Source organism: Martes martes (assembly GCF_963455335.1).
Source record: "Martes martes genome assembly, chromosome: 1".
NCBI classification, from domain to species: Eukaryota; Metazoa; Chordata; class Mammalia; order Carnivora; family Mustelidae; genus Martes; species Martes martes.
The window spans coordinates 136,124,365-136,150,120 of NC_137888.1; the positions used below are offsets into that span (position 1 = coordinate 136,124,365).

General features: G+C 38.6%; 1 protein-coding gene across 1 annotated transcript in view; it reads right to left on the minus strand.

Moving 5' to 3' along the window:
• The window catches only part of ZNF385D (zinc finger protein 385D), a 288,510-nt gene that overhangs the window by 53,151 nt on the left and 209,603 nt on the right, over window positions 1-25,756 (minus strand). The window contains exon 4 of the mRNA XM_080824317.1: window positions 24,154-24,316. Coding sequence (XP_080680443.1) covers window positions 24,154-24,316 — 163 coding nt within the window. The remainder of the gene's footprint in view (window positions 1-24,153; window positions 24,317-25,756) is intronic.

The following is a 25,756-nucleotide window of genomic DNA, read 5'->3' on the forward strand; positions in this document are numbered from 1 at the left end:
TGCACTAAGCTCAGTTTGACAAGAGCAGAGTAAGTAGAACCCTTGGTTCTTTATGCCTGGGACTCATTTGGTCTGAGTAGGATTGAAAAACTCATGGTCTAGGACAAGGAGTAGGTTGACTTCTACTAAGTGTGTGGTTCACTCAATCCTCTAAATCAGCAGCCAGTGAATTGCAGGCCTAGTCTGGTCTACGTCTATTTTGTATATAAAGTTATATGGGAACACAGGCATAGCCATTCTTTGATGAATTACATATGGCTGCTTTCACTCTACAATGGCAGAAATGAGTAGCTATGACATGGACTGTATGGAATGCAAAGGTGAAAGTGTTTCCATCTTGTCCTTTATAGAAAAAGTTTGCTGATCCTTGTCTAGTGTCAATTAAAGTTTATGCCAACACAGGGGTGTCTGGGTGGCTCAGTCGGTTAAGCGTCCAGCTCTTAATTTTGGTTCAGGTCATGATCTCAGGGTCATGAGATTAAGCCCCATGTCAGGCTCCACATAAGGTTCTCTCTCTCCCTCTGCCCCTCTCTCTCCCAACCCCTTCATGAAAATACTCTCTTTTTAAAAGATTTTATTTATTATTTATTTAAGAGACAGAGTGAGAAAGCACGAGTAGGGAGAGGCACAAAGGAAGAGGGAGAAGCAGACTCTCCACTGAGCAGGGAGCCTAATGCGGTACTTAATCCCGGGGACCCTAAGAACATGACCTGAGCTGAATTGAAGGCAGAATTGAAGGCTTAACCAACTGAGCCACTCAGGTGCCCCTGCCCTCTCTCTCCTAAAAAAAAAAAAAAAAAAGGTTCATGCTAATGTAAGCAGTACCACCAAACATTACAAACCCAAGGGAACCAAGGAAACTACTCCCTCCTAGGCAAAACTAACTTTTTGCCTTGTAATTCCTTCAAGTGTTTCCCCAACCTCTGCAATTGTTAGAATTATCTATGAAATTTTTTAAAAATGCCAATTCCTGGGTCTCAAACTAGGTCAACTAACTCAGAAACTCAAGGGTGTGGCTTTGCGTAATCCCTGACATCGACACCCCTGTCTTAGTCCTGTCCTAACATCCTTCATTTACTTCTGGTTTTGTTGTTATTGTTGTGGTTATTTGTTTGTGTTCCTTTAATTTTTACTTTGACATAACTTTAGACCAACAGAAAAGTTGCAAAAATAGTACTGAGAGAATTCCCATGAAGTCTTCACTCAGAATCCCCAAAGATAACCGTTTACATAACATCAAAATCATCAAAACCAGAAAAAAATGACTGTGGACAATACTATTAACTAAATTACAGAGCTTATACAGATTTTGCAATTTTAACATTCAATTTTTTTAGTGTATATTTCTTTAAAATTTAATCACATGTGTATATTCACTACCACAATCAGGAAATGGACTATTCCTCCAAAGAAACTTCATCATGCTACCCCTTTGCGGTCACAGCCTCACTGCAACTCCAGATCCTAAAAACTGTGGCTGATTATGATTTGGAGAATGCTACATAAATGGAAAAATAAAGTAGAGAATCTTTTGAGATTGGTTTTGTTCATTTGCCCATGATGCCCTGAGGTCCATCCAACTTGTTGCACACATCAGTGGTTTTTTTTTTAATTCCTTTTTACTGCTGAGTAGCACTCTATAGTATCAGTGTACCACCATTTGTTAATCCATTTGCCCAGTGAAAGGCATTTCAGTTGTTTCCAATATCCAGTGAGTATTAATAGAGCTGGTATAGAGATTTGTACGCAGGTTTTTGTAGGAACGTAAGTTTTCAGATCTGCTGGGTAAATAACCAGGTATAAGACTGCTAGGTCATATGGCAAGTAGAGTTTACATTTACAGAAACTGCCAATTGTTTTGCTTAATGGCTACACCAGTTTGCATTCTCACCATCAATGTGTTCCAGTTGCTTTGCATCCTCATGGGTATTGGTATTGGCAGTTTTTGTTACTTATTTTATCACAGCCATTCTAGTAGGTGTGTAGTGCTGTCTTATCATGGCTTTAATTTGCATTTCTCTGGTAGCTAAAAAAAGTTGAATATAGTTTTGTGGCTTATTTATCATCCATGCATTCTTTGGGGAAATATCTCTTCAAGCCTTTTGTCCATTTTCTAATTGGAATGTCTGTCTCTCTCTCTCTTTTTTTTTTTTTTTTTAAGATTTTATCTTTTTACTTGAGAGAGAGAGAGAGAGAACGAGTGGGGGGAGGGACTAAGGGAGAGGAAGAAGTTCTCTCTGCTGAGCAGGGAGCCCAATACAGGGCTCAATCCCAGGACCCTGGGATCATGACCTATGCCAAAGGCAGATGCTTAACCAACTGAGCCACCCAGGCACCTTTCTTTTTTATTTTTTAAAAAGATTTCATTTATTTGAAAGAGAGAGTAAGAGGGAACATAAGTGGGTGGTAGACAGAGGGAGAAGGAGAAGCAGACTTCCTGCTGAGCAGGGAGACTGACGCAGGACTCCATCCCAGGACCCTGAATTTATAACCTGAGAGGAAGTCCTAACTGACTGAGCCATCCAGTCACTCCTGGAATGTCTGTCTTCCTACTGTTGAATTTAACATGTTCTTTATGTGTTCTGGATACATAATCTGCCAGATTTGTGAATTGAAAATATTTTCTCCTAGACTAACATTTTTCTGTCACAGAACAAAAGCTTTAATTTTCATGAAGACCAATTTATCCATTTTTTTCATTTATGGATCATGCATTTGCCACAGTTATCACTCAAGGTCCAATCTGGAGAGATAAACTACATAGTAACTGGCGCATGGAAAGTTCACTATTAACACTAAGAAGAGATAGCTTTATGATGATTGGCTAGTATCTCTAACTAATGTAAGACTAACAGATATGCAAGGCAGCTAACACCCCTAAGGCTGAGGTCATGTGCCCAAGGAAGAGCCTATCCCTCCGAGAGCCGAGCTCCAGACCTTGCTGGAGAGGGTATGGCCATGGCCCACTGAATAGTTGCTTTAGGGTTGGTGGTCCTTGATGGAATATGGCCTCTAAAGTACCAGCTGTTTATGGTTAATTGTCAAACTGGGAGCACAAAGCTACACAATTTCTATTTGGTGAGTTGGGAGAAGTTGTTGGTCCATGTGTGCTTCTGGCCATCATGCACAGTAGGAGCTGGGTGTCTATGGCAGAAGTTGCCCACACTGCATCTGGCCAGTGAGTACCCAAGCCCAGGAAGAAAAATTCCTTTCCCCTTCAGTGTCTCTCCTGTGCCCTTTACTGACAAAACTTAGCACAATGCCAGCTGGTTAAAAAAGAAAAAAAAAAAAAAAAAAAGAAAGAAGGAAGGCTACTTTAGAAGGGCCCACCCAGATCCATTTTCACAGAGTGAGGCCGGCTAATTGGGCTCTGCCCCATAGTTTCACAGCGCCTGCTGAAGAGGGGTCCTGCCTCTAGCTTGCATCAGTATTGAGCATGGATGGTAAGCAGGATTCCACCCTACAGTTTCTAAAGGGTCCAGTGAGGAGAAGAAGCTTCTTTACTCTGTTCACCTATAGTGGAGTGTGTATAGCCAGAGTGGGCCCATCCTACAGGGCTACGATCTTGCAAGTTAGTAAGAGGGCTGGAAAGAGAGGGTTTTCCTTGGGGCTGTTGTGTGTGCGCTCACGGGCGGTTCCACGTTGCAGGCTTCTCGCATCCAGGCTGGCACTTCGGGGAGGAAAACAAAACGAAACAGAAACAAAATAAAAACAAAACAAAACAAAATCAAAAACAAAAAACATGGAATTTCCCACTGAGTCATCCGTCAAGTCTGTAGGCCCCCAGGCAATCCTTTATCTATCTACCAATCAGTCTTCTGATCGTGGGCACTGTGAATTGTGCCCAGGCTTTATAGTCGTAATTAGCAAGGAGATAGGGTGCTGTGTGCTTCCTCCATCTTTTCTGAAACCAGAAACTCTCCACAGCCTATGTTTAAATTGATTTATTTCCTCAGACAGCATGTCAAGGCTTGTTCCATATGTAGAGGTTTCTGAGCCATGGTGTTGTCATGTTCAGCTGGCTCAGGAAAACTCCTTCTAAAAAAAATGCTTATCCTGATCTGCAAAGCTTTCTTATTTGCTAAATCTGAAGATGGGGCATAATGTCGGCATTAAAGAGATACCCATGTTATTATGAAGGGCAAGCCTTACTAAATATTGGAACCGGTGAAGAAAGTACTTGAATTGCCCTAAACGACCAGCTGGTGGAAGCAAATATATGTTCAGCATCATCAATTCTCATCTTGGTGGAACATCAAAGGTCTGGGAATGCCTCGGTATTCTTTTGGCTAGAGCATCATTTCTGATTTCGCTGGCTATTGGTTTCCTCCATGGGGTTTCCTTTTTATTTATTTATTTTTTATGTTTTAATTTTTTTAAATAGATTTATTTATTTGGGAGAGAGAGAGAGAGAGAGAGAGAGACTGTGCACTTGCAGGGGGAGGGGCAGAGGGAGAAGGAGAGAGAGAGAATCTCAAGCAGACTTCCTGTTGAGCATGGAGCCTGACCCAGGGTTCAAACTCATGATCCTGAGATCATGACCTGAGCCGAAATCAAGTCACACACTTAACTGACTTTGCCACCCAGGCGCCCCGGGGGTTTCCTTTGTATAGATGATGCCTTTCTAATCCTCCCCTCTTTCAGTTTTACAACACCAAATGGTAAGAAGAACCTTCCTACCATTTCAGAGCATCTACTTTGTGCCAGGCATTATACCTGCTTAACTACACTTTAGATCATCCTCACTACAATTCATTATTTGGTGAAAAAAAATAAACGATATAGTAGAGATGAGAAAACTAGAGTCGGATTCCAAATCTCTTCTACTTTTCCCAAACCAAGCCCTTGCCTCTAACCCCCTACTGCCACATCTGCACCACTCTTTTTTGCCTGTACCTGTAGGTAATACCTCGTCGTATTTCCATTTTGGTTTTATCTACTAAACAAGACTGAAAGCTCCTTGATGGAAGTGAATTACCTTAGGTCTTAAAACACTGAACTGACACAGAACCTGTCAGGTGTTGAGTGGCTGCTGATTTTCATAGCTGCCAATTTAGAGGCTGTCCCTCTCTAGCAACTGACTTAGAGAGATTAAAAGAATTTATCTAGAGAGTCACAAATCCAGCCAATGACTAGCTGAGTGGAAGGGATGCTCAGTGAATAATGAGGCTAATCGGACTGATAATCAAAATTTGACCATGCATGTCTATGCGCACCCAACTTGAAAAGAGGTGTCACTATATGCAATAATTTATAGCTACATATGAAGAAATGGAGCCAAGTGTCACAAACGCAAGTACAAGCCTTTCAAATACACACATTTCAGAGACTCATATATGACGATGATACTTGATAAAGGCTCCCATCAGTCATGCCATAGCCTCCTGTCCTGATTACAAAGTACACACTGTCCATTTCTCTGAACATGATGACATGTTATCAAAAGATGATAAATGTCCTCACAAACAGGTAGGGCTAAAAGAAGCGCCTCCAATATTTCTCAGTGGTTTTGCAACAACAAACATCTTGTCTGGATTTTTTATTCCGTGGAGTGAAAAGCCAAAGGCTTTAATTATCAGGAAAGCTCAAATGTAAAGAAAAAAAAAGTATGTGGGGGGGGGGGGGGACCTGGGCATTGGAATAGACATTACATCACAGCTAGTATAACCATAATCCAGAGCTGGAACTTGCTCCAAAACATTCCTAACAACTAGTCTTATGGCCTATATCAGAATTCCTCCAGAGTCAGGAAAATATCTGGATGCTTTATTTGATAGGAAGTTCTTTTGTTCATTTTCCTGCATGCATTCATTCATTTGATAGTTGTCATGCTTTGCCAAGACTATGCAAGGCACTAGGAAAATAGCCACGAACAAACAAGACACATTCCTGTTGTTAAGGAATATCTATTCTACTGGAAGTAGCAGACAATAAACAAAACTGTACAAGAATAAACTCTTTTTAAGTGTGATAGTGTGAACCTAGTGAGTTCCTCTATATTTTTCATCCATTAGCCCTAGTTGTATACTTTCATGCCATACAGAACAAGGCTGTCTTCTTTCTTGTACATGGCGCCACAACAGATACGGAGGATAACTAGCATCTCACCCTCAAGTCTCAGAAGGACAAATGCCTCCAGAATGGTTTTAACTCTTTCACATTTGACAACATGTTATGGCCCTTCATTCACCACTCTGGTCCTACAAGCTAGGTTGTTTCCTTTGCTCATCTATCACCTTTGCTTATCATCACATTCGTTATAATTAATTATATGACCCTATATAAATGCAAGAGGGCATGAACACAGAGGGGAATACAGGGATATTTGCTGAACGTTGTCTCTACTGCAAATTCCAAATTTCACCTAAAATCATGATGGTACATGTAATAATGAATGCCATCACCTTCCTCATTGTCACTTGTACACCTATACTTTCAAAGGTAATCACACACACATACTACCTAATATACACATACATAACAATGTTAATGTAGCAATGAAATGGAGAAGACTTGATTTAAGAAAGGGAGTTAAATAATACGCTTACTGAAAATATAACACATGTGGCAGAATCACAACCTTGCATTGCAGAAGCGACATGCATAGTGTTCAGGATCAGGCCTGTAGGGTTAGATCTGCTGGATTTCAATTCTGGTTCTATATCATTACCAGCTGTGTGACTCTGGTCAAGTACTTGACCTCTCTGATACTTAGTATCTTCATCACAAAACGAGAATAAGATCAGAATCAATGTTTATCCATAATATATAGACTGCTTGACTCATAGTAAGTGCTAGAGATACATGTGTTATTGTTTTTATAACAAATTATACAATGAAAATGCAATTTCTTTATTTGTTAAAACCAAGTCAGTCTTCCTAAAGAGCTTCCTCCATGCTAAATTGGAAGCGGGTAGACAAATATACTGTAACACTGAACTTGTGTATTTATGTCATCATAGTGTGCACAGGTTGAATAGCCTCTTTTGGATTTCTTTTAACCCTATGGTGCAAGATTAAAATTTTGTGTCTCTTTATCTTCCTGTGCTTGACCTACCTCTTCTTCTTCCCTTCCATTAATTTCAGGAGGATTATAATTGTTCATAAAATTTGTTCTAATCTTCCTGGCAGTCAAGGCAAAAAGGGAAACAACTCGTTATGAAAAAGCAAGAAGTATGCCAGCTCCAAAGAGAGCTAATATTAATTTAGCTTTCCTGGCACCCGTATATATCTGCATATCTAGAATAGAATCTTCTATCATACTACCAAGGCAAAACTCCTAATCTTATTCTAGTACATCTATCTGTAGAGGAATTCAAAAGGATCCCTCTGATTATCCTGATTCTCGACCTTCTGTTCACCCGACGTCACAAGTGCTGTAGAAATGGGACATAAATGACATTCAGGATATTGCAAGTAGAATAGGCCTGGGCCTACTGGGCAGTTTGTTACTTAAGACTTGGCCATTTTGTTAGACCAGGGTTTTTAGGACATGAATAAATCCAGTCGGCTTCAGTTCTCTGGAAGGAAAGTTTCAGCATTTATTTGTTTAATCTCTCTAAAGCAGTCCAAAAGCATTACCTGAAGGCAGAACTTAGAATTGGATTTCTGGTCCCAGAGGACACCACTGTTGTTGCTACAGTCGGCCTAAAGCCCTAGCATGTAACAAACACATTTGCAGTTAGAGTCTATTAATAAACTGATGAAAGCTCGCCAGTTAAAAGCTGAAGATCGCTATTTAATGCTCTCTTTTGCTTTTAATGGACTGAAACCTGTTAAAGTGCTGCTAAATAATAAGACAGATTCTTCTTGCAGTTGATAGAGGGACAGGAGCACACACATACACACACACACACACACACACACACACACACACACACAATTGAGAGATTAATTTCCATAGGCTCAACACCAAAAGTAGCTGGAATGGAGCAAAGCCCAGAGTCTGGAGAGCCTGAGGAGCCCCACAGACAGTCTGGAGATGAAATTCGAGATGTTTTACTCAGACAGAACTATGATTACATTATCAACTTTTCCTGGGGCTATTAAATCAGTGGAGCAAAAAATAGGCACATTTGGTCCACAGACAGAGAGAGCCAAGTATAGCGGAGAGAGGATTAAAATGGCACAACAGATGTCTCGGGGCTCTCGTATCAAGGTGCATGCTCAGAAGGGCTCTTCCGGGGGCTCTAATGGGGAAAATGGCTTATTGAGCGCAAAAATGAGAGAAGTTAGGGAATGGACTTCTAAAGACTTTGCTCATTCTTTCACTTCCCAGATGGGCTGTTTCATCTATTTTGGATTTGTGATGTCAAACCAACCCATCGATGCAGTCATTTTGGTGAGATTTTTGCTTTTCTGATAGCTGTCACAATTAAACCTCACAGTCAACACTTGGTTAACCCGTGTCTCTTAGGAATATTCATCTGCCTGCCCTGCCCAATGTCCTTGACCTACAGGAGGTTCTAGACCTCCAGGAGATGATGAAGTTCTTGGTTGGTCAGAATGTAGCCTTAATGTTAAAGACATTTCACTCTTGTGGTTATGGAGATTACTTTCTGATTTTCTTCCTTGTTTGTCTGGATATAGATTCACAACCTTCCTCTGAAAACATGAAGCTATCCATTCATTTTTTACATATATTTGTAAAATTCTTTTACTTCAACTCATGGCTCCAGTGTTTTGAACCTCATTTTAAGTTGGATTTAGCTCCTGCTTGCCTCAGCCATCATGATCAATACGTCCTTCCTTTTATTGCCCCAGTTTCTCTCTTGCTTTCTAAATCTCATCCTGTCTTTTCTATTGCAGCTGTTAGAATAGAATAGAATAGAATATCACAGTGGCATATTTCATTTACGAAGATGGTCCTCATCTCATAGGACCATCTTATCTTGTGACTTTGACATTCTGCCAGCATTGGGTGGAATCTAGGCCCTCTTCTCTTGTGTCTGTCACAAACAATAGGGTATGGTAGACAGATATTGTGACTGTAGAGATAAGTCATAAAAGGAAATAAAGCTTCAGCCTGGCTATCATTTTGGAACCCCAATGTGAACAGCCCAGGACATATGGAGAGGTCATCAGTAGGTACTCTGGCAGACAGCCCAGCTGAGGTCCAGCCAAAAAGGCAGCAACAGGGGGACCTGGGAGGCTCAGTTGGCTAAGTGTCTGACACTTGATTTCAGCTCAGGTCATGATCTCAGGGTCATGAGATGGATCCCTGCATCGCTCAGCGTGGAGCTTACTAAAGAGTCTCTCTCTCCCTCTACTTGTCCCCCAACTCCCCCTCCCCAATAAATAAATTCATTAATCTTCAAAAGGCAGTATCAGTAGCCTGACATGTGAGTCAGGAAGGTCTTGAAATCACTCCAGCACAAGCTCCCATTTGACTGCAACTGTATGGAAGATAGCACTCTCTACTCCTCCACCCAAGCAAAAACCGCCCACTTAATCTCAGAATCATGAGATAGTAATAATGCAATACTAATAATACTACTACTAAGATACTAATAATCATGAGAGATACTGGTAGTAAATGATTCTTTTTTTTCCCCCACTACTAAGTTTGGAGTGGTTTGTTTCATATACAGAGATAATTGGAAAACAACAATAACAGCAACAACACATTAAATAGCTGAATATGCAGCAGCATCTAGATCAGGGATTTGCAGAGTTTGGCCAGGAGGCCAAATCCAGCCTGCTGTATGTTTTAGTAGCTAAGGTTTTATTGGGATCCAGCTCATTTGTTTATATATGGACAATGTTGCATTCATGTGACTGTGTCATCATTGAGTAGCCATGACAGAGAGTGCATGGCTCACAGAGACTAAAATATTAATACCTGGCCCCATTACCAAAGATTGCTGAACCCTGATCTAGGCAATTGGCTAATTTCTTTTCCATTTTTTCCCCAATTTTTTTCATTTAATTTATTTCTTTTCAGTGTTCCAAAATTCATTGTTTATGCACCACACCCAGTGCTCCATGCAATACGTGCCCTCCATAATATCCACCACCAGGCTCACCCAACCCCTTACCCCCTCCCCTCCAAAACCCTGTTTGTTTCTCAGACTCCACAGTCTCTGATGGTTTGTCTCCTCCTCCAATTTCTCCCAACTCACTTCTCCTCTCCATCTCCCAATGTCCTCCGTATTATTCCTTATGCTCCACAAGTAAGTGAAACCATATGATAATTGACTGTCTCTGCTTGACTTATTTCACTCAGCATAATCTCTTCCAGTCCTGTGCATGTTGATACAAAAGTTGGGTATTCATCCTTTCTAATACTCCATTGTATATATGGACGATATCTTCTTTATCCATTCGTCCATTGAAAGGCATCTTGGTTCTTTCCACAGTTTGGAGACTATGGTCATTGCTGCTATGAACACTGGGGTACAGATGGCCCTTCTTTTCACTACATCTGTATCTTTGGGATAAACACCCAGTAGTGCAATTGCAGGGTCATAGGGTAGCTCTATTTTTTAATTTTTTGAGGAATCTCCCCACACTGTTTTCTAAAGTGGCTGCACCAACTTGCATTCCCACCAACAGTATAAGAGGGTTCCCTTTTTTCCACATCCTCTCCAACACATGTTGTTTACTTTCTTATTAATTTTGGCCATTCTAACTGGTGTAAAGTGGTATCACAGCAACTTTTTTCAAGATATGTCTCCAAAGGCGAAGGAAATAAAAGTGAAAATGTACTTCTGGGACTTCATCAATATCAAAAGCTTCTGTACAGCAAAGGAAACGGTCAACAAAACAAAGAGGCAACCCTCAGAACGGGAGAAGATATTCACAAATGACACTACAGACAAAGGGTTGATATCCAAGATCTATAAAGAACTCCTCAAACTCAACACACACAAAACAGATAATCGTGTCAAAAAATGGGCAGAAGACATGAACAGACACTTCCCCAAAGAAGACACAGAAATGGCTAACAGATACATGAAAAAATGTTGATCATCATTAGCAATCAGGGAGATTCAAATCTTTTCCATTTTTTTAAAAAAAAACTCTGACCTTGGATTTTTACCATTTTGCACACTTATTTCCTATCCAGCTCTGTAAAGCTTTCTATTAATTTGTACACGAAAGGTAGAGCTACACATACACACTCATGCATTTTGGTAAAACTTTCATTAAACTCAACTATACCTCAGAGATTCTAAATATTCATACACGTGGCTTTCATAATAGTAATGTTGAATGTTGAACTGAGTATGAATTGAGGAACCCAAAAGTAAATATGCACATTGACCAAACCAGGGGGTGTGACACATTATGGTAAAATGTTTCATTTTTCTTTCTGAAATAAGAAAACTGCTAATAATACTGGCAACTCCTGACTGCAGAAGTTTACACTGAGTGGATTTTGATGAAAATAAAACAAAGGCTTTCTCAGGTTTTTACCTAAAGGTAAATGTTCTTAAAAGCCAACATTTAAACTTAATTCATCTGATGACAATGTACCCAGACACCGAATAGGCCTGCTTTATGGAACTTCAATGTGTTCTGCATGAAAAAATTATTTTGTCAGTCAAGGCCAACTTGGCATATTTCCTTCTTTATGCTTTGTGTTATAAAAAATTAAATTTCTGCAGCATACAAGTTAAAAAAACAAACAAACAAACAAACAAACAAAAAACTATCTTACCCTCCCCTTCTAATTCCAAGTTTGGTGGAAGATGTTACCTTTACCCTTCTGAATAAAAGGACAGAAATACTCAATGGATTTGACAAACATGGCAAAAAAATTATTCTGTCCATGTCCCAACCACAGCTATTAGATTAGTGGTTTTTAACACAAAGACACATAATCTGGTTGGAAACTTGGATTACTCTAAACTAAGAAACTGTTTTTCATCTACTATTTCTAAAACCTTTTCAAAATCCACTCATCCTTTAGGGTAATGAATACTTCTGGGCCTCCCCTTCCTAGGAAACAAAAGTTAACACATACTAAGACTTAGATGTAGACAGATACTACATCACTAACATATTTTTCCATAATATTTGGCAAATGAGAGATTTATGAAATACTTCTGCTAATAGGAAGATAAGTATGATTCTGTCCCATTTCTGATACACATAGTTTTCTTCAAAGCAAATTCTTTAAAATGGGGATGCTAATAACTTAGAAATAGCTCTTTTCATTTTTAATTTTTCTGTATGAGGATAAAATGTGATAATTTATATGATGGCATATTGAAAACTTAAAAGTTATATATATATAAACTATCCTGTTTTTGAAATTGCCAACTTTATAAGGGAAACTATTTGCGACCTTGAATTCTAGATTACATTACCTTATTTTAAATATCACCATATGCTAATCTAAAATGTCTTAGTAACATAGGAGGAAGCTTGCATTTATGGGCCCTGAACCAATCCTTTCTGGGTTACTGGATTTTCAATTACTAGAATTACTCCACTAAATATCATTTTAGTTGCCTGAAAGAATTAAAACTCTTTTCCAAAGCAGAAACTCCTAGCAGATGATACATGTCCTATGAAACTCTAACTTCTTGCAATGCAGGTAATCTCATATCTTTATTTGATAATTTTGTTATATTCATTTAGAAAAATTAATGTTTGACTAAAAAAAACTACCCGCTTTTGTTTCTTTTGTAGTTTTGTTCTTGCAGAGACTTCTGTCGTTGTATAGACAGCATTACAAAATCACATAGAAAAATTAAGGCTGCAACGGTTTCACATGCAATTCCTAAATTATCTGCTATAAATTTTACATAGGGAGATGAAAGATGTCACTTTCCAATATACATGAAGCTTTCTGGTCTGGAAAAATAATAACAGTATGGTTTTCACTAACAAAATGTAGACCAACACAAAGCTTTGGTCTTTAACCTTATCTTCTCTTACCAGCTGCCATTCACAACCACAATAAAGATGTGAAGAGCTTAAATGTGGGCAGACACACACATTAGAATCTTGTAACAGGTCTAAGGGCTGCTACACGTAGCCAAAGATATATAGCAGCACCCTTAGGGGTGTTGAGTGTTTTGCAAAATAAGTGGAACTATCCTGGGTGACCCACAGCCATGGTGATATAAATTAGCAACCAAAACTGGGGCTAGTGCTAACAAGGATTATGGGAGGATTTTGTGTTTTGCTGCCTAAGAGAAGACAGCAAGTCAAAAGGAGTCAGAACTTGAGTTCGAACCCTAGCTCTGTTTCTTACAAATTTGTTGACCTCAGTCAAGTTCTTCAATTCAGAATGTGGTTTCTTTACCTGCAAATTAAGAAAGTTTATTTCTGAGTCAGGTACTTCCCCATAACCTTCATAAGCCTCTAGCCCAGAAGTTCTAAACCACTTGGGATAGCCTTTTGTTCTGTCTTCTTCGCTAAATGAGTCACTAGAGGATGGGAGTTACAGCTAAAGGCAGCAGATACTGAGTACTTGCTAAATGTTGGCTAAATGCAACATTTCAACAAAGGAGTCATTTTAAAGACGACATACTCTAGACATTAAGTTTAGCATACACCAGTTAATATTCACCCCCTTCTACCTCCCTCATATGAAAGGGTCATTCCAACGGCTCTAGACTTTCATGGTACCATTATCTGCTCTTTTCTCCTGAAAAATCATGTCTTATGCTGGATTACATTTTGGGCTTATTTCTTGTTTTCTCAACCAGATTAAAGAACCTTATGGGAGAACTCCTCTTCTGCATCACAGTTTTCATTCCTGCCTTATCTTACCTATTGCAAAAATACTTGTAGCTGAACGAGTAGGTATGACCGGATGGATGGATGAAAGAACAAATAAACAACCCAGAGTTCATGAGTCAGACTCTCGAATATCTGACCATTTCAGAGAGGAGTGGGGGAGTTTTCCTTTTCCACAAGCCTTTCTACTTTGGCAGCAAGAGAGAAGTACATTACTTTTTTTTTTCTTATTTTACTTAATTCCATTAGAGAGCTGGCAGGAAAACAGAAGGCGGGACAATAAATAAAATAAGGTCCAAATGGGTCAGTATCATTACTGCTACACATTCTGCGTCTTGACCTTCACCTTGGAGTTTGGCCAGGCACCAACTGTTAGTCAGAGTGTGATAGATTTGAACAATCACGTAAGTGTAAAATGTCAAGGCTGCCCCTAAACTGAGTCATAACAAAAGCAAAGCAAAACAAGCACCGGCTGCACACTGGCGGGGTGGCACGGATTCAACCCCACAGAGTGAAATAAGCTCTTTGCCCTCAAATTTAACCTGATGCCAATGTCAGAACTTGAAGTTAGCGCATAGTCAATCTGACTCTATAGAGCTTTTTAAAATGTTCCCAACTCTTATTAGAAACTGGAGTAGCACAGTAATTTCATGATGAATCTGACTACAATTACGATCATTAAAATAGTAACTTAATTTTATGCTGTCTTTAGGAAACGTTCAACCCAAGGGTTGCACATTCAAATTCTGAGTTACACTGGTTAATATCTTTAATTTCTATTATAAAGTAGTTAAATGTGATGGATTTCAATTAGTAAAAATTATGGACTATATGCATTCAAATTGTTGCTAAATATTTTGGAGTGTGTTAGTTTTCACTGTTAAAAGAATTCTTAGGATTATCTTCCAAAAATAAAATTAACACAGCACTATTTATTGATACATATTTTTCTTTTCTTCCTTTCTTTTCTTTTCTTTTTCTTTTTTTAAGTAGGCTCTCCATTGGGCATGGAACCTGATCTGGGGCTTGAATTAAGACCTGAGCTGAGACCAAAAGTCAGAGGCTTAACAGTCTGAGCCCACTAGGTGCCTTTACTGATGATATTTTTAATGTAAAACGTCTAGTTCCTGGGGCGCCTGGGTGGCTCAGTAGGTTAAATGTCTGCCCTTGGTTCAGGTCATGATCTCAGGGTCCTGGGATAAAGCCCCACGTTGGGCTCCTTGCTCCAGGAAGTCTGCTTCTCCCTTTCCCTCATCCTTCCCCCCACCACTCATGTGTGCTCTCTCTCTGTCTCTCTCAAATAAATAAATATAGATATATTTTTAAAGTGTTAGTGGCTAGGGTAAAGATGTATGGTATAAAGGTATATGCTCTAGCAAGGAGGTGAAAATTTGATGGGGTTTACAAGTAGGAAGCACACAATTTCAATAAGTGCTAGAATAAGCTTCCATAGAAGCTTGGAACAGGAATAAATCAGGCAGAGTGGGAATGTGTTTTTATGCATTTGTGCATCCATGCATGTATACATTGTGCATAACAGGTACATCCTCTGTGCATCAGTATGTGATGCATTGGGTAGGGTGAGATATAAGAAAGGATTTTTCCAAGCAAAAGAACATACACATCTTGATTGCAACCCTCACATGATTTTGTCGGGCTGGAACTAAGGACAGATGTGGAGGACTGACAGAATGGTAGGCCAGAGCTAGATTACAAAAAAGTTTGGATGCTATGTTTCAGAGTTTGGCATATGTAGGATATAAATAAAAGTGTAATTTTTAGTTTAAATATCTGTTTCAGTTTGGGTTTTACAGAATTCAGTAGAAGTTTTATGTCTCCTGACAGCAAGAAATACGCTGTTGATATGTTTTGTTCCACATTTCCTGTCTATCACTATTAGATAGAAAACTCTTCACTTTCCCAATTTGAAGACAAAGTTCTCTAATTGTCCACATGTTCTTACAGGTGCTCACTTCACATGCTGTCATATTTGATCATTGTTCAACTTTTTTTTTCTTGTAGTAGATATTCAACCTTTAAGAATTATTATCTCGCCCTTGAAATAGTTTATATAAGCATGTGTCTACACAATTCCTAAGAAGAACATAAAAATAGGAGGCAAAAATCCCTCCATGAATTAAAGAAGAAGAAGAAGAAGAAGAAGAAGAGGAATATACACAAACACACACAGAGACACAGATGTTTTCAGAAGTGTGGCATCTGTAGGCAAAGCCACCGGGAGTTTTAATTTAATTCTTAAAATTCATCCAGATGTCTGGTATTTCATAGATACTGGCTAGGTGCTTAGCCTATAATTTATTTTAAGATTTGATATTTCTGGTAAAAAAGACAATTACGTATACAGAGTGTGTATACATACACACCTCATGTATGCATATACACACACGTATTCATGCAAGCTAGAGACCCGGTTGCTTTAGACTCTAATATAAAATTATGCACTAGCTTGTCAAGGTAGTCTTAATTCTTTTATCTTGCACACCATACGCCTGCACCCAAACAAAGCTGGACAACAGGTCCTTTACAAAGTTTAGGTCTATAACTGCTTCACTCATTCATTATGTTGAGGAAGACAACATGTTCTTGTCCAGATGAATAATTCAATGTGAAATTCTTCTGTGATTCAAGGAGCAGTTTTATGTAGTGTATCTAAGACAAAACCTTTATCAGCCTAATACGACCAGCAAAACACCATTCATCTTGATTCCTTCATGCACAAGAAGAACAGGATAGAATATCTTGTGTTATTTCCACATCATCTCTAATATACAGTTGTCAACACTGATTCACATACAAAGATCCGGGAGCCACAATATTCAAACGAGTGTTAGATTTTTTTCCTTTCTGAATTTCCCTTCTCTTTTTCCATCTCTCTCTAGAGATCTGTTACCAGCACACTCTGCTGGCACTTATCACACATCTTGAAAAGGGAACACTTGATAAAAGTCTCTATCTTTGACCAGTCTGAAGCATGTCATGAGCCAGTGCTAAGAAAAGAAAAAGCAATTTAGGCATAAATGTTCTCACAATGGTACTTCAACTCCTGGCCCAAGAGGCATGCAATGGGGTCCTTTATCATAGTACTGATTGTCCCAGGGAGGTTTTGTTTGGAAGAATGGGTCAGAAAAGAAAGACCCCAGGAGCTAGCACAATTTCCACTAAGCCAAGAGGGGCATTTGTACACTACTGCATCAGCTCTTTAAGTGTTGATAGAAATGTGTCCCTTTTCAAATGACTTCATATTTCTTCCTAAATTTCAACAGAGCTATAGATTCATAAGCCACAAAAGTATGTGTTTCTCTCCTTATAGAAAGCGAGCAATGCTGATTAGGAAGACCTGGTATAGTGGGATATTTCAGGAGCAGACATGAAAGATAGAATCTTGCACAGAAATAAGTATGTTTAATAGTTATATTTATATATACTATACACTATACTATATAATATATACAAATATATAATATAATACCAAAGATACATAACTTTCTGATATCAAGTCCAGCTTGTATATCGTTGTTATTTTCAACATTGAGGATATTTGTTTGAGGACTATGTCAAGAAAAACAACTTTTTCCATCTTCCTTATGAAAATAAAACAAAGCTAATTCCCACTTGTTCTCCATTAAAAACTGTGTACCGATCTCCTAAATGACACTGGAATTAGTATTTCCTAACAAAATATTCATCTATCATTTCTATTTCCAGTTTACCATTGTCATGATTTGGCTTCTACCAAAATGGAAGGGGGAAAAAATATTTGTGCTTATCTTTGCCTGGCACTGGGCCTACTGTAAACAGCTGGCTTTAGAGGGTAATTCTTAGGAAGGAACCCAGATTTTGTGACCTTACAACTGACTGACTTTCCCAAAGAGGCTTTGTTTCTGGATGTATTTGGTTTCAGTCATTTTCTTTTTTTTTTTTTTTTTAGATTTTATTTATCTGACAGAGAGAGAGAATGAGCACAAGCATGGGGAAAAGCAGAGGGAGAGAGAGAAGAAGGCTCCGCTGAGCAGGGAGCCTGATATGGGGCTCGATCCCAGGACCCGGGGATCATGACCTGAGCTGAAGGCAGACGCTTAACTGACTGAGCCACCCAGACACCCCTCAAAAATCTTTTTTGTCATTAGAAAGGTTTCTTTATCACTCCAAGTGCCTGATCAAATAATGTGAATTCAAATAAACACTTGGAGTCAATTAACCCAGAGCAAGCAAATATTCCTTTGCATTTCTACTGTTTCTCAACAATAGATTAAAAAACATTTCACTCTCAGCACCTTTGAGTCAGATGAATACAGTATCTCTGGATTATAATTTTAAATTTAAAAAAAAGAGAGAGGGGGGAAAATAAAGGATAAAAAGAAGACTAAATCATAAGGATGAATAGTGCAAATTTAAATAACATACTGACTTTATCTCGTGAATATATTTGCAATTCACTGAGACTTGATAAAGAGAATTATGTACCAGAACCAGAAGAAATGTTCTCAGATCTTACCAGTTAGATGACTAAGGTAAATCTCTATACCCAATATATAGGCTAATTAACTCCTGACAGATAGTCACTGAAGGGACATTGGAAATGTCAAGTGTTCCTTACCTCTAGATCTAGAGAATCTCAAAACAAATAAGCAAACAAACCTTAGGGATTAGACTTGATGACCTTTATGAAAACTCTGAAATCTGACAAGTAATATCTCAGAATTCCTTAGATTAATGAGGACCATTGTTCTTCCATGGAACCATCTATGCACAAATTATAAAAGTCTAAAGGTTTGCGATGTTCCCCCCTTCAAGAACCAAAACACAAAGCTGACCACTTCGAGTTTTAAAGCTTCTTATTTATTATATTTTATATAAATAGTACTCTGTAAAAAATAACCAGATTAATCATTAATCAAGTATATACTCTCAATGAATATGTCATCTAGCAATAGGCGGAGGTAAAGACATAACAATTATATTTAGCTAGAATATGATAGGTATGGATTCTTATGGGATTTGAGATGCAGAGAGAAGGAAAGTGATATACTTTTAAAGGGAGAAATTTGGAAGAACAATAAGACATAAAATGAAGGTGAGACGGAAAAATAAGGTGTGGTTTTTTTTTTTGTTTTTGTTTTTGTTTTTGACAGACAGAGATCACAAGTAGGCAGAGAGGCAGGCAGAGAGAGAGGGGGAAGCAGGCTCCCAGCTGAGCAGAGAGCCCGATGTGGGGTTCGATCCCAGGATGCTGGGATCATGACCTGAGCCGAAGACAGAGGCTTAACCCACTGAGCCACCCAGGCACCCCAAGGTGTGTTTATAGTGGAGAAAATTGTAGGTGAGCAAGAGAAGAGGAGTTTGGAAACGTAGGTTGTGGTCAAACCACAGAGGACCATGAGGCTCAGCCATGAAGGTACATTGAAGTTTTCTGAATGGGTAGGTGTTATGATCTGCCCTGTATAGTATAAATGGACAGGAGAATGAAAGATATGGTTGGCAAGGGACAAGAATGGAGACACCTGGACTTGCACGGAGATTAGGGCAATTATATGGGCAAGGCACAGACTCAAGCAAGGCCAGGATGAGGGTAGTAACCAAGACGGAACAAGTAAAGAATGGGACGGGAGTGGATTCCAGCACCTGAATAGACATGGGCTGAGACAGCAGAGGCAGAGACACCTAGGATGTTTCAACTCTTTTAACGACAGGACTAAAAATGAAACTAGGAAGACAGGATGGAGACAAAGTTGGAGATGGTGGTCAAGGTTAGGCTTTTTTTTTTTTTTTTTCCTTGTGAACCTGTAAAACAGGTGTTGACAAGCCATCCCAGGGAATGACTGATAAGTCATGGAATAAGTTATGGAAAGTCAGGTCAGGTTTTAGGCTAGAAATGTGGTATGCTGAGACATCTAGGGACAAATGATAGTTGAAGCCACGAAGGAATGCTGTGTTACTGCTCACTAATTTCGGCTTCTCCTTCCTGGAGGAGATTATTCTTCCCTGCCCATGATAATCAATCTTGATCATGAGATTTGACAAAGTAAAGTGAGAAGAATATTATATGTCACTCCCACTAAGAAGCTTTGAGAGCCTATTGATTCACAATCTTTTTTCTCCCCCTACTATAGACTTGGCAATGCCCAACTAGTGACTCCTTCATTAGCTTAGCCTAAAGTTAAATTAATCTGGAAAAAAACAACAACAACAAAAACACACAGCTAATATGTAGTGTGAGTGAGAAATAATTAGTTGTAAAAGCCGCTAGGATTTGGAGGTTGGTTATGACTGCAGTATAAACTAACCTAACTTAACTCATAGACCATGGGAATGAACAAGATTACCCAAAATGGAAAACTAAAGAAATATCAGAAGATGACCAAGCCTGGGACTTAATTCTACATTTGTGAATTTGTCATTTCACAGGAAGAAGAATAAACTACATTTGCTAAGTTACTTTGGGAATACTTCTTAATTTTTCTCATTACTTTTTCTGTATTAAAAAACCTGACATTAAAAAAGAAAAAACTTGCTAGATGAGACAAAATCATTTTGGCCATATTTGGAAATGTTTGTTCTTTGAATTATCTCTAATGATTAGCAACCATTCTTACGTACCAACAATTTTAAGTGTTCGATATATATTTTATTTATTTATTTATTTGACACAGAGAGTCGATGTATTTTTAAACACATTATTTTTGTCTGGAAATTTTTCTTTGTGTTAATTCACTAACCTAACACTCTTCATTAGATTATGAGAAATACAATTATGCTTTAATGTTAGGGAGTCTCATCTTGCCTAGAGGTAGGGGAAGTAGGCTTTCTGTGAGCAGTTGGTGGTTGATAACTGAATATTATCTTTTGCTCACCATGCCAGCAGGCAGACTGACAGAAGCAATGACAAAAAAAAGAAAAAAAAAAGAATCCCAAAATTATAGTTCGTGAATAAGAACTTACCCCACAGGTCATGTAGACATATTTGTTACCGTAAGGCACCAGTTAAAACCCATAATATATGATTTAGGAATTTAAGAGAAATTGTCTGTCAAAATTATTTTTATCAAGCAGCTCTGCACTGAAACTTTGCTTATTATGACTATTCTACTTCTTGTATTTTAGAGAATCCCAGGAAAACCTCCAAATCAATGTTCTAATTAAAGTCCACACCACTTCTTATCTTTTTCACTATTGTTGTCCGCCCTTATTTAAGGTGCTCATATATCAAATCATTGTATACTTGGCATTTTTAAAAGCAATTAGTTTTTTTTATACAGCTGGATTATTTTTATTAAAAATGATTTTGTAAAATTAGTAAAATGTGATTTTATGCATCCATATCTTCTTTGTATGGATAAGCCCACAAAACACAAAACAACCTTGCATATTAAGCAGAAGGGTTAAATTTTTTATTCTTAAAAAATACATGATCTTTGATTCTAGAGTCTTATCTCTCTCTCCTTCTGCCTCCAAGTATTTGATTATTCTAGGAAACTGGCTCAGAGACCCGTCTTGTCTTTCTTCCTAATCAATATGAAGGAGCAGACAGTAATAAAGGACAAGTAATAGTTTTAAGAAAACTCCAATTTTTCAAATTGGAAGGGGTGGTGAACCATGAGAGACTATGGACTCTGAAAAACAACCTGAGGGTTTTGAAGGGGCGGGGTGGGAGGGTGGGGGAACCAGGTGGTGGGTATTAGGGAGGGCACAGATTGCATGGAGCACTGGGTGTGGTGAAAAAACAATGAATACTGTTACGCTGAAAATAAATAAAAAATTAAAAAAAAATTTATAAAATGCTTAAAAAAAAAAAAGAAAACTCCAATTTTTCAGCATAGGTGCAATTAATTTATGTTGCAATACAAATGGGTAAGAAGGCTATAAAATGATGGGAGCTCTCTTGAGCTACCTCTCATAGGTAGATTTGTTGAAATCCCAATTTAAGGACAGAGTTCAGCGTAAAACATCTGATGAGTGTGCTGAAATTGTTAGTCTTTCAACCTATATGACTTTTTTTCTGGGTGTAAGTTCCCATGAATTAGGAAGACAAGGTAATTCTGACGCTCATAACTTTTTTCCTTTGGCTTCAGGATATCTGTAGAAACTTTACAGACTTTGCTACCCTTTCTGTCCTTCCGAAATTTTCTTAGCTTCGTCTTGAAAGGGTCCTTCACCATTTCAACACCATTCCAACCGTGAGGTAAGTGCTGACCTCTCTGGTGGGAGTCTATTTTTTTTTTTTTTTTTAATGTAGGTTCTCTCCACAGCCCAATCCAAAACCTGTTTCCATTTAACTTCTAAAAGGACAGAAGCTTGATGACTGCCAACCTTTCCATTTCAGTGTCTAAGATTGAGGGATGGAGTTATGTATTCATAAATTCATAACTCATTTATTATTCTAGTTTCCTAGAATAGTTAAATACTTGGAGGCAGAAGGAGAGAGAGATAAGACTCTAGAATCACAGATCATGTATTTTTTAACAATAAAAATTTAACCCTACTGCATAATATGCAAGGTTGTTTTGTGATTCATAGACTTATCCACACATAAAAGACATAGATGCATTAAATCACATTTTACTAATTGTACAAAATCATTCTTAATAAAAATAATCCAGAGACAATATACATGGGAGCCTTTCCTAACCCAAGTTAGCAGTTTTACCCACCATGTACAAATATATTTTTAAATGAAGAGAATCCTCAATTTAACAGTTTGGGTTTTTTTTTTTTTTTTTTTTCATTTTAGAGAGGAGTCAAGAAAAAAAAAAGGCAGGGGGGGGAGACAAGGTAACCCAAATAGCAATTGATAAAAATAGCTAAGAACAGAAAAGACTGGGGACAAGCAAAAACTTTACATTAAACCCCATCTCTTTATATCAAACTAATTTCTTTTGCCCTTCCTACTTCCTATCTCTTTGCAAAAAAAAAAAAAAAATTCTTTATTGCAATACAGCTTTAGGGATCCCAATTTGTACCCTGATATCTAGGAGCAGAAATTACACTCACCTGCTTCATTACTCTTCATTCCCCTACAGCCCCCAAAATAAGGCAGTGAATTTTCAGTTAATAGAGAAAAGATTAATGCTTTCTTGATAAGGTTTTACATCTGAATTAATAAAATGGCATAATCCAGCTCTTGCTCTGGATACCAAAGAATTGAACATGAAAAGAGCTTTTTTTTCCCCCTTTAGTATGTTGTGACAGAAAATTGGATGAATCAGAGAACCAAAGGAGTGAGAGAAAATGCAGCCATTCAACAGATGTTTTACTCAGTACCTACACCATGCTAGACCAGGTTCCAGGGTACAGAGATGACAGGTGCACTCAGCCTCAGAGAATACATGGGGTTCTCAGGGAGTAGGGGGCACAATGTGTCTACCAATAATACTCAGGTAAAGGACATGACATGTGTCATGGGAACTCAGAGCAAACATCATTATTCCTTACAGATTCACAGAGGAGCACACATCTCTCCAGAACCTTTGAGGAGCATATATGTGTCTAATCGATGCCACCATGTGTAATAAAGTTGCTTTAATCTGGTCTGTTTGTTCACTGTAGCATTTTACATTTTCATCAGTTACAGCTGGAAGATTCTCTTCTAGTTAAGATATTACTATCGATGATGACATAAATGCTTCTTGACCATCGTCATTTGTAGGGATTAGAAAATAACCGACAGGTACCGGCCATTGTGTTGTATAAATTGATGTATTATTGATACATCTATGAATCACACAGAACTTCTTTTATGTAAATATTGAGGACCAGTGGTCTTATATTTAAAAATGTCAGCTTAGGGAAACCCCACTGGCTTCTCCCGCCATGAATAAACTGGTTGCTTGCAGGAACTATCCCAAGAGGCCATTCAGAGGCCATTATTTCACTGTGAAGACTCTGTTAAAAAGAATAATTGGTATCAATAACACTTACCTGGGTATGCAGAGGGAAGGTTACCCAGCCATAACAAGCCCAGAATCACACAGCCACTACTTAAAACAATGCAGTGTTTGGGATTTATGAGAATAAGTCCTGTCAGTAATAATGCCCTTATCGGGGCCTTCTCGACTCATTTGGCAGACGTTGCAGTGTACTCACAGTGAAATCAAATCTGCCATGCGGTTATAGGCTAAGGTGCTGCATACAAGACAGAAACAATACATAGTGAAAAGGTTTGCTTCTCAGAAACATGGCTTCAAGTGCCTTTATGCGTTCGTGTCCCCCTAAAGCAGCCCCAGGACCATTTCAAATGTAAAATCTGCAATATAACTAATGATTATGGTCATCAGTTGCTTAAGGGTATTGGACAAAGGAGGGGAAACAATCACCATTACGCAGAAAGATGGGTCAAGCATGAATGGATGTGGCAGGAACATAAGGAAACAGACATGGGGCTAGACAAGGGAAGGGACCCCCGAACAACGATGATGACAACAACAAAGATCATCGCTTAACCTGTTTTGTCAGAGCTGGTATTGGTGGTATTGGTGGTGATGGAGGTGAAGGTAGTCTTTGCGCTGTCCTTGGCAGTGACAGATTTCTGCTTATTTTTCACGGCTTCCAGTGCTTTGAGCTTCTTGGCATGTTTCGTGCCTTTGTAGTGGGCCGCAGCCTGGCTCTACAAAGGAGAACAAAATGAACCATGCAATCAGGCTCATTTCTAAACTGGCATTCTCTGTATTACTGCAAATACAGACTCCCTTTCAATAATAGGTACCATTCCAGCTAATTCTGGCGGTGGCCGAACAGTAGGGTGCTATTTAGAATGATGCTAGAAAGCAACGGGAATCGCGTTCTGAAACCTCTGGACCGAGGGAAGAAATATGCTATTGTTTGTCTTAAGAGAAATGTAGCCGAACACTAACACGTTGATAACGCTTTCTTGGTGGAGTGGAAAAAAAAGGTAAGAATCGATACTCATATTGCTTTTGTTTTGCTACAGAAGATGCTGGGCTCCCAAAGATTAACAAGGGTCCCACAAAAAAGAGTATCTCTCACCTTCTTGGCTCGGGAAATTTCTACAGTGCGTCTTATTAATACGATCCCCAACAGGTGTCTACAAGGAAAAGTTCACATATAACAAGGGAAGTGGGCACCCCGGAGTCTAAGACTGAAGCTCGAGAGTTCAAAAGCAAATGCACTGCTTTAGTCCGGATGAAGTACACAGAAGCTGGGCAATTTCCTGATTCTTTCTTTCTCCTTGCTTCCTACAGAGGTAGCCTAAGAAATTCCAGGGAGTGGCATTCCTTAAACATGTGGGTCTTTCACGCTCTAGCCCATTGTCAGGAGGCTCCAGTGTGTTTTGACTATTTAATGGGGCCAATACACCAATACTATTCTTTTATCCGTGATTTCCAGGATTTTCTTTTCAACAGCAATATGCATTTTCCCAAGTTCACATTTTCTTAACATGATTTTGTTGTTGTTGTTACTAGAGACACATGTAATGGAGATAGAAAATCATTTTAAAGAACTCTATGTTTATTGGTGTTTACTGGAAAAAAAAGAAGACTTGGTGGCTTGGGGTGGGATGGGAGAGGGCAGGGACATTCTTAGATCAGATTCTTAGATCAGCTCAAAACCCTTAAAAAGTCACCTCACAAAGAAGAAATCTCAGTGGAGGACTGTGTCGGTTAGACTACCTACCACTTCCCACGACTTATTTAAACTCCATGTTCCACTCCATGTTCTGGCTCCATTTTGCCAGAAAAAAATAATAACCACACTCTCCTCTTTGTTACAGCAACTGTGGTAGGGAGGGTTACAGTAAAATATCTTTTTATAAATAGATAAATAAATAATCCACACCTTCATTTGCATCATTCTGACAAGTGTTCTCAAAGGACTAGGTACCGTTATTGAAAGAACACTGGACAAGGTAATTATATTAGAAACAGTTTGAACAGAGCAGACACTCATGCATCAGTTACAAGTTTTCCAACAACACGTAACATCAAAAGACATAGTATGAGCCAAAATGTGAAGTTAAGACTTGCTATAGTTAATTGAAGAACCAGTGATAGATTGGATTGGGTTGATTCTACATAAAGAATGCCAC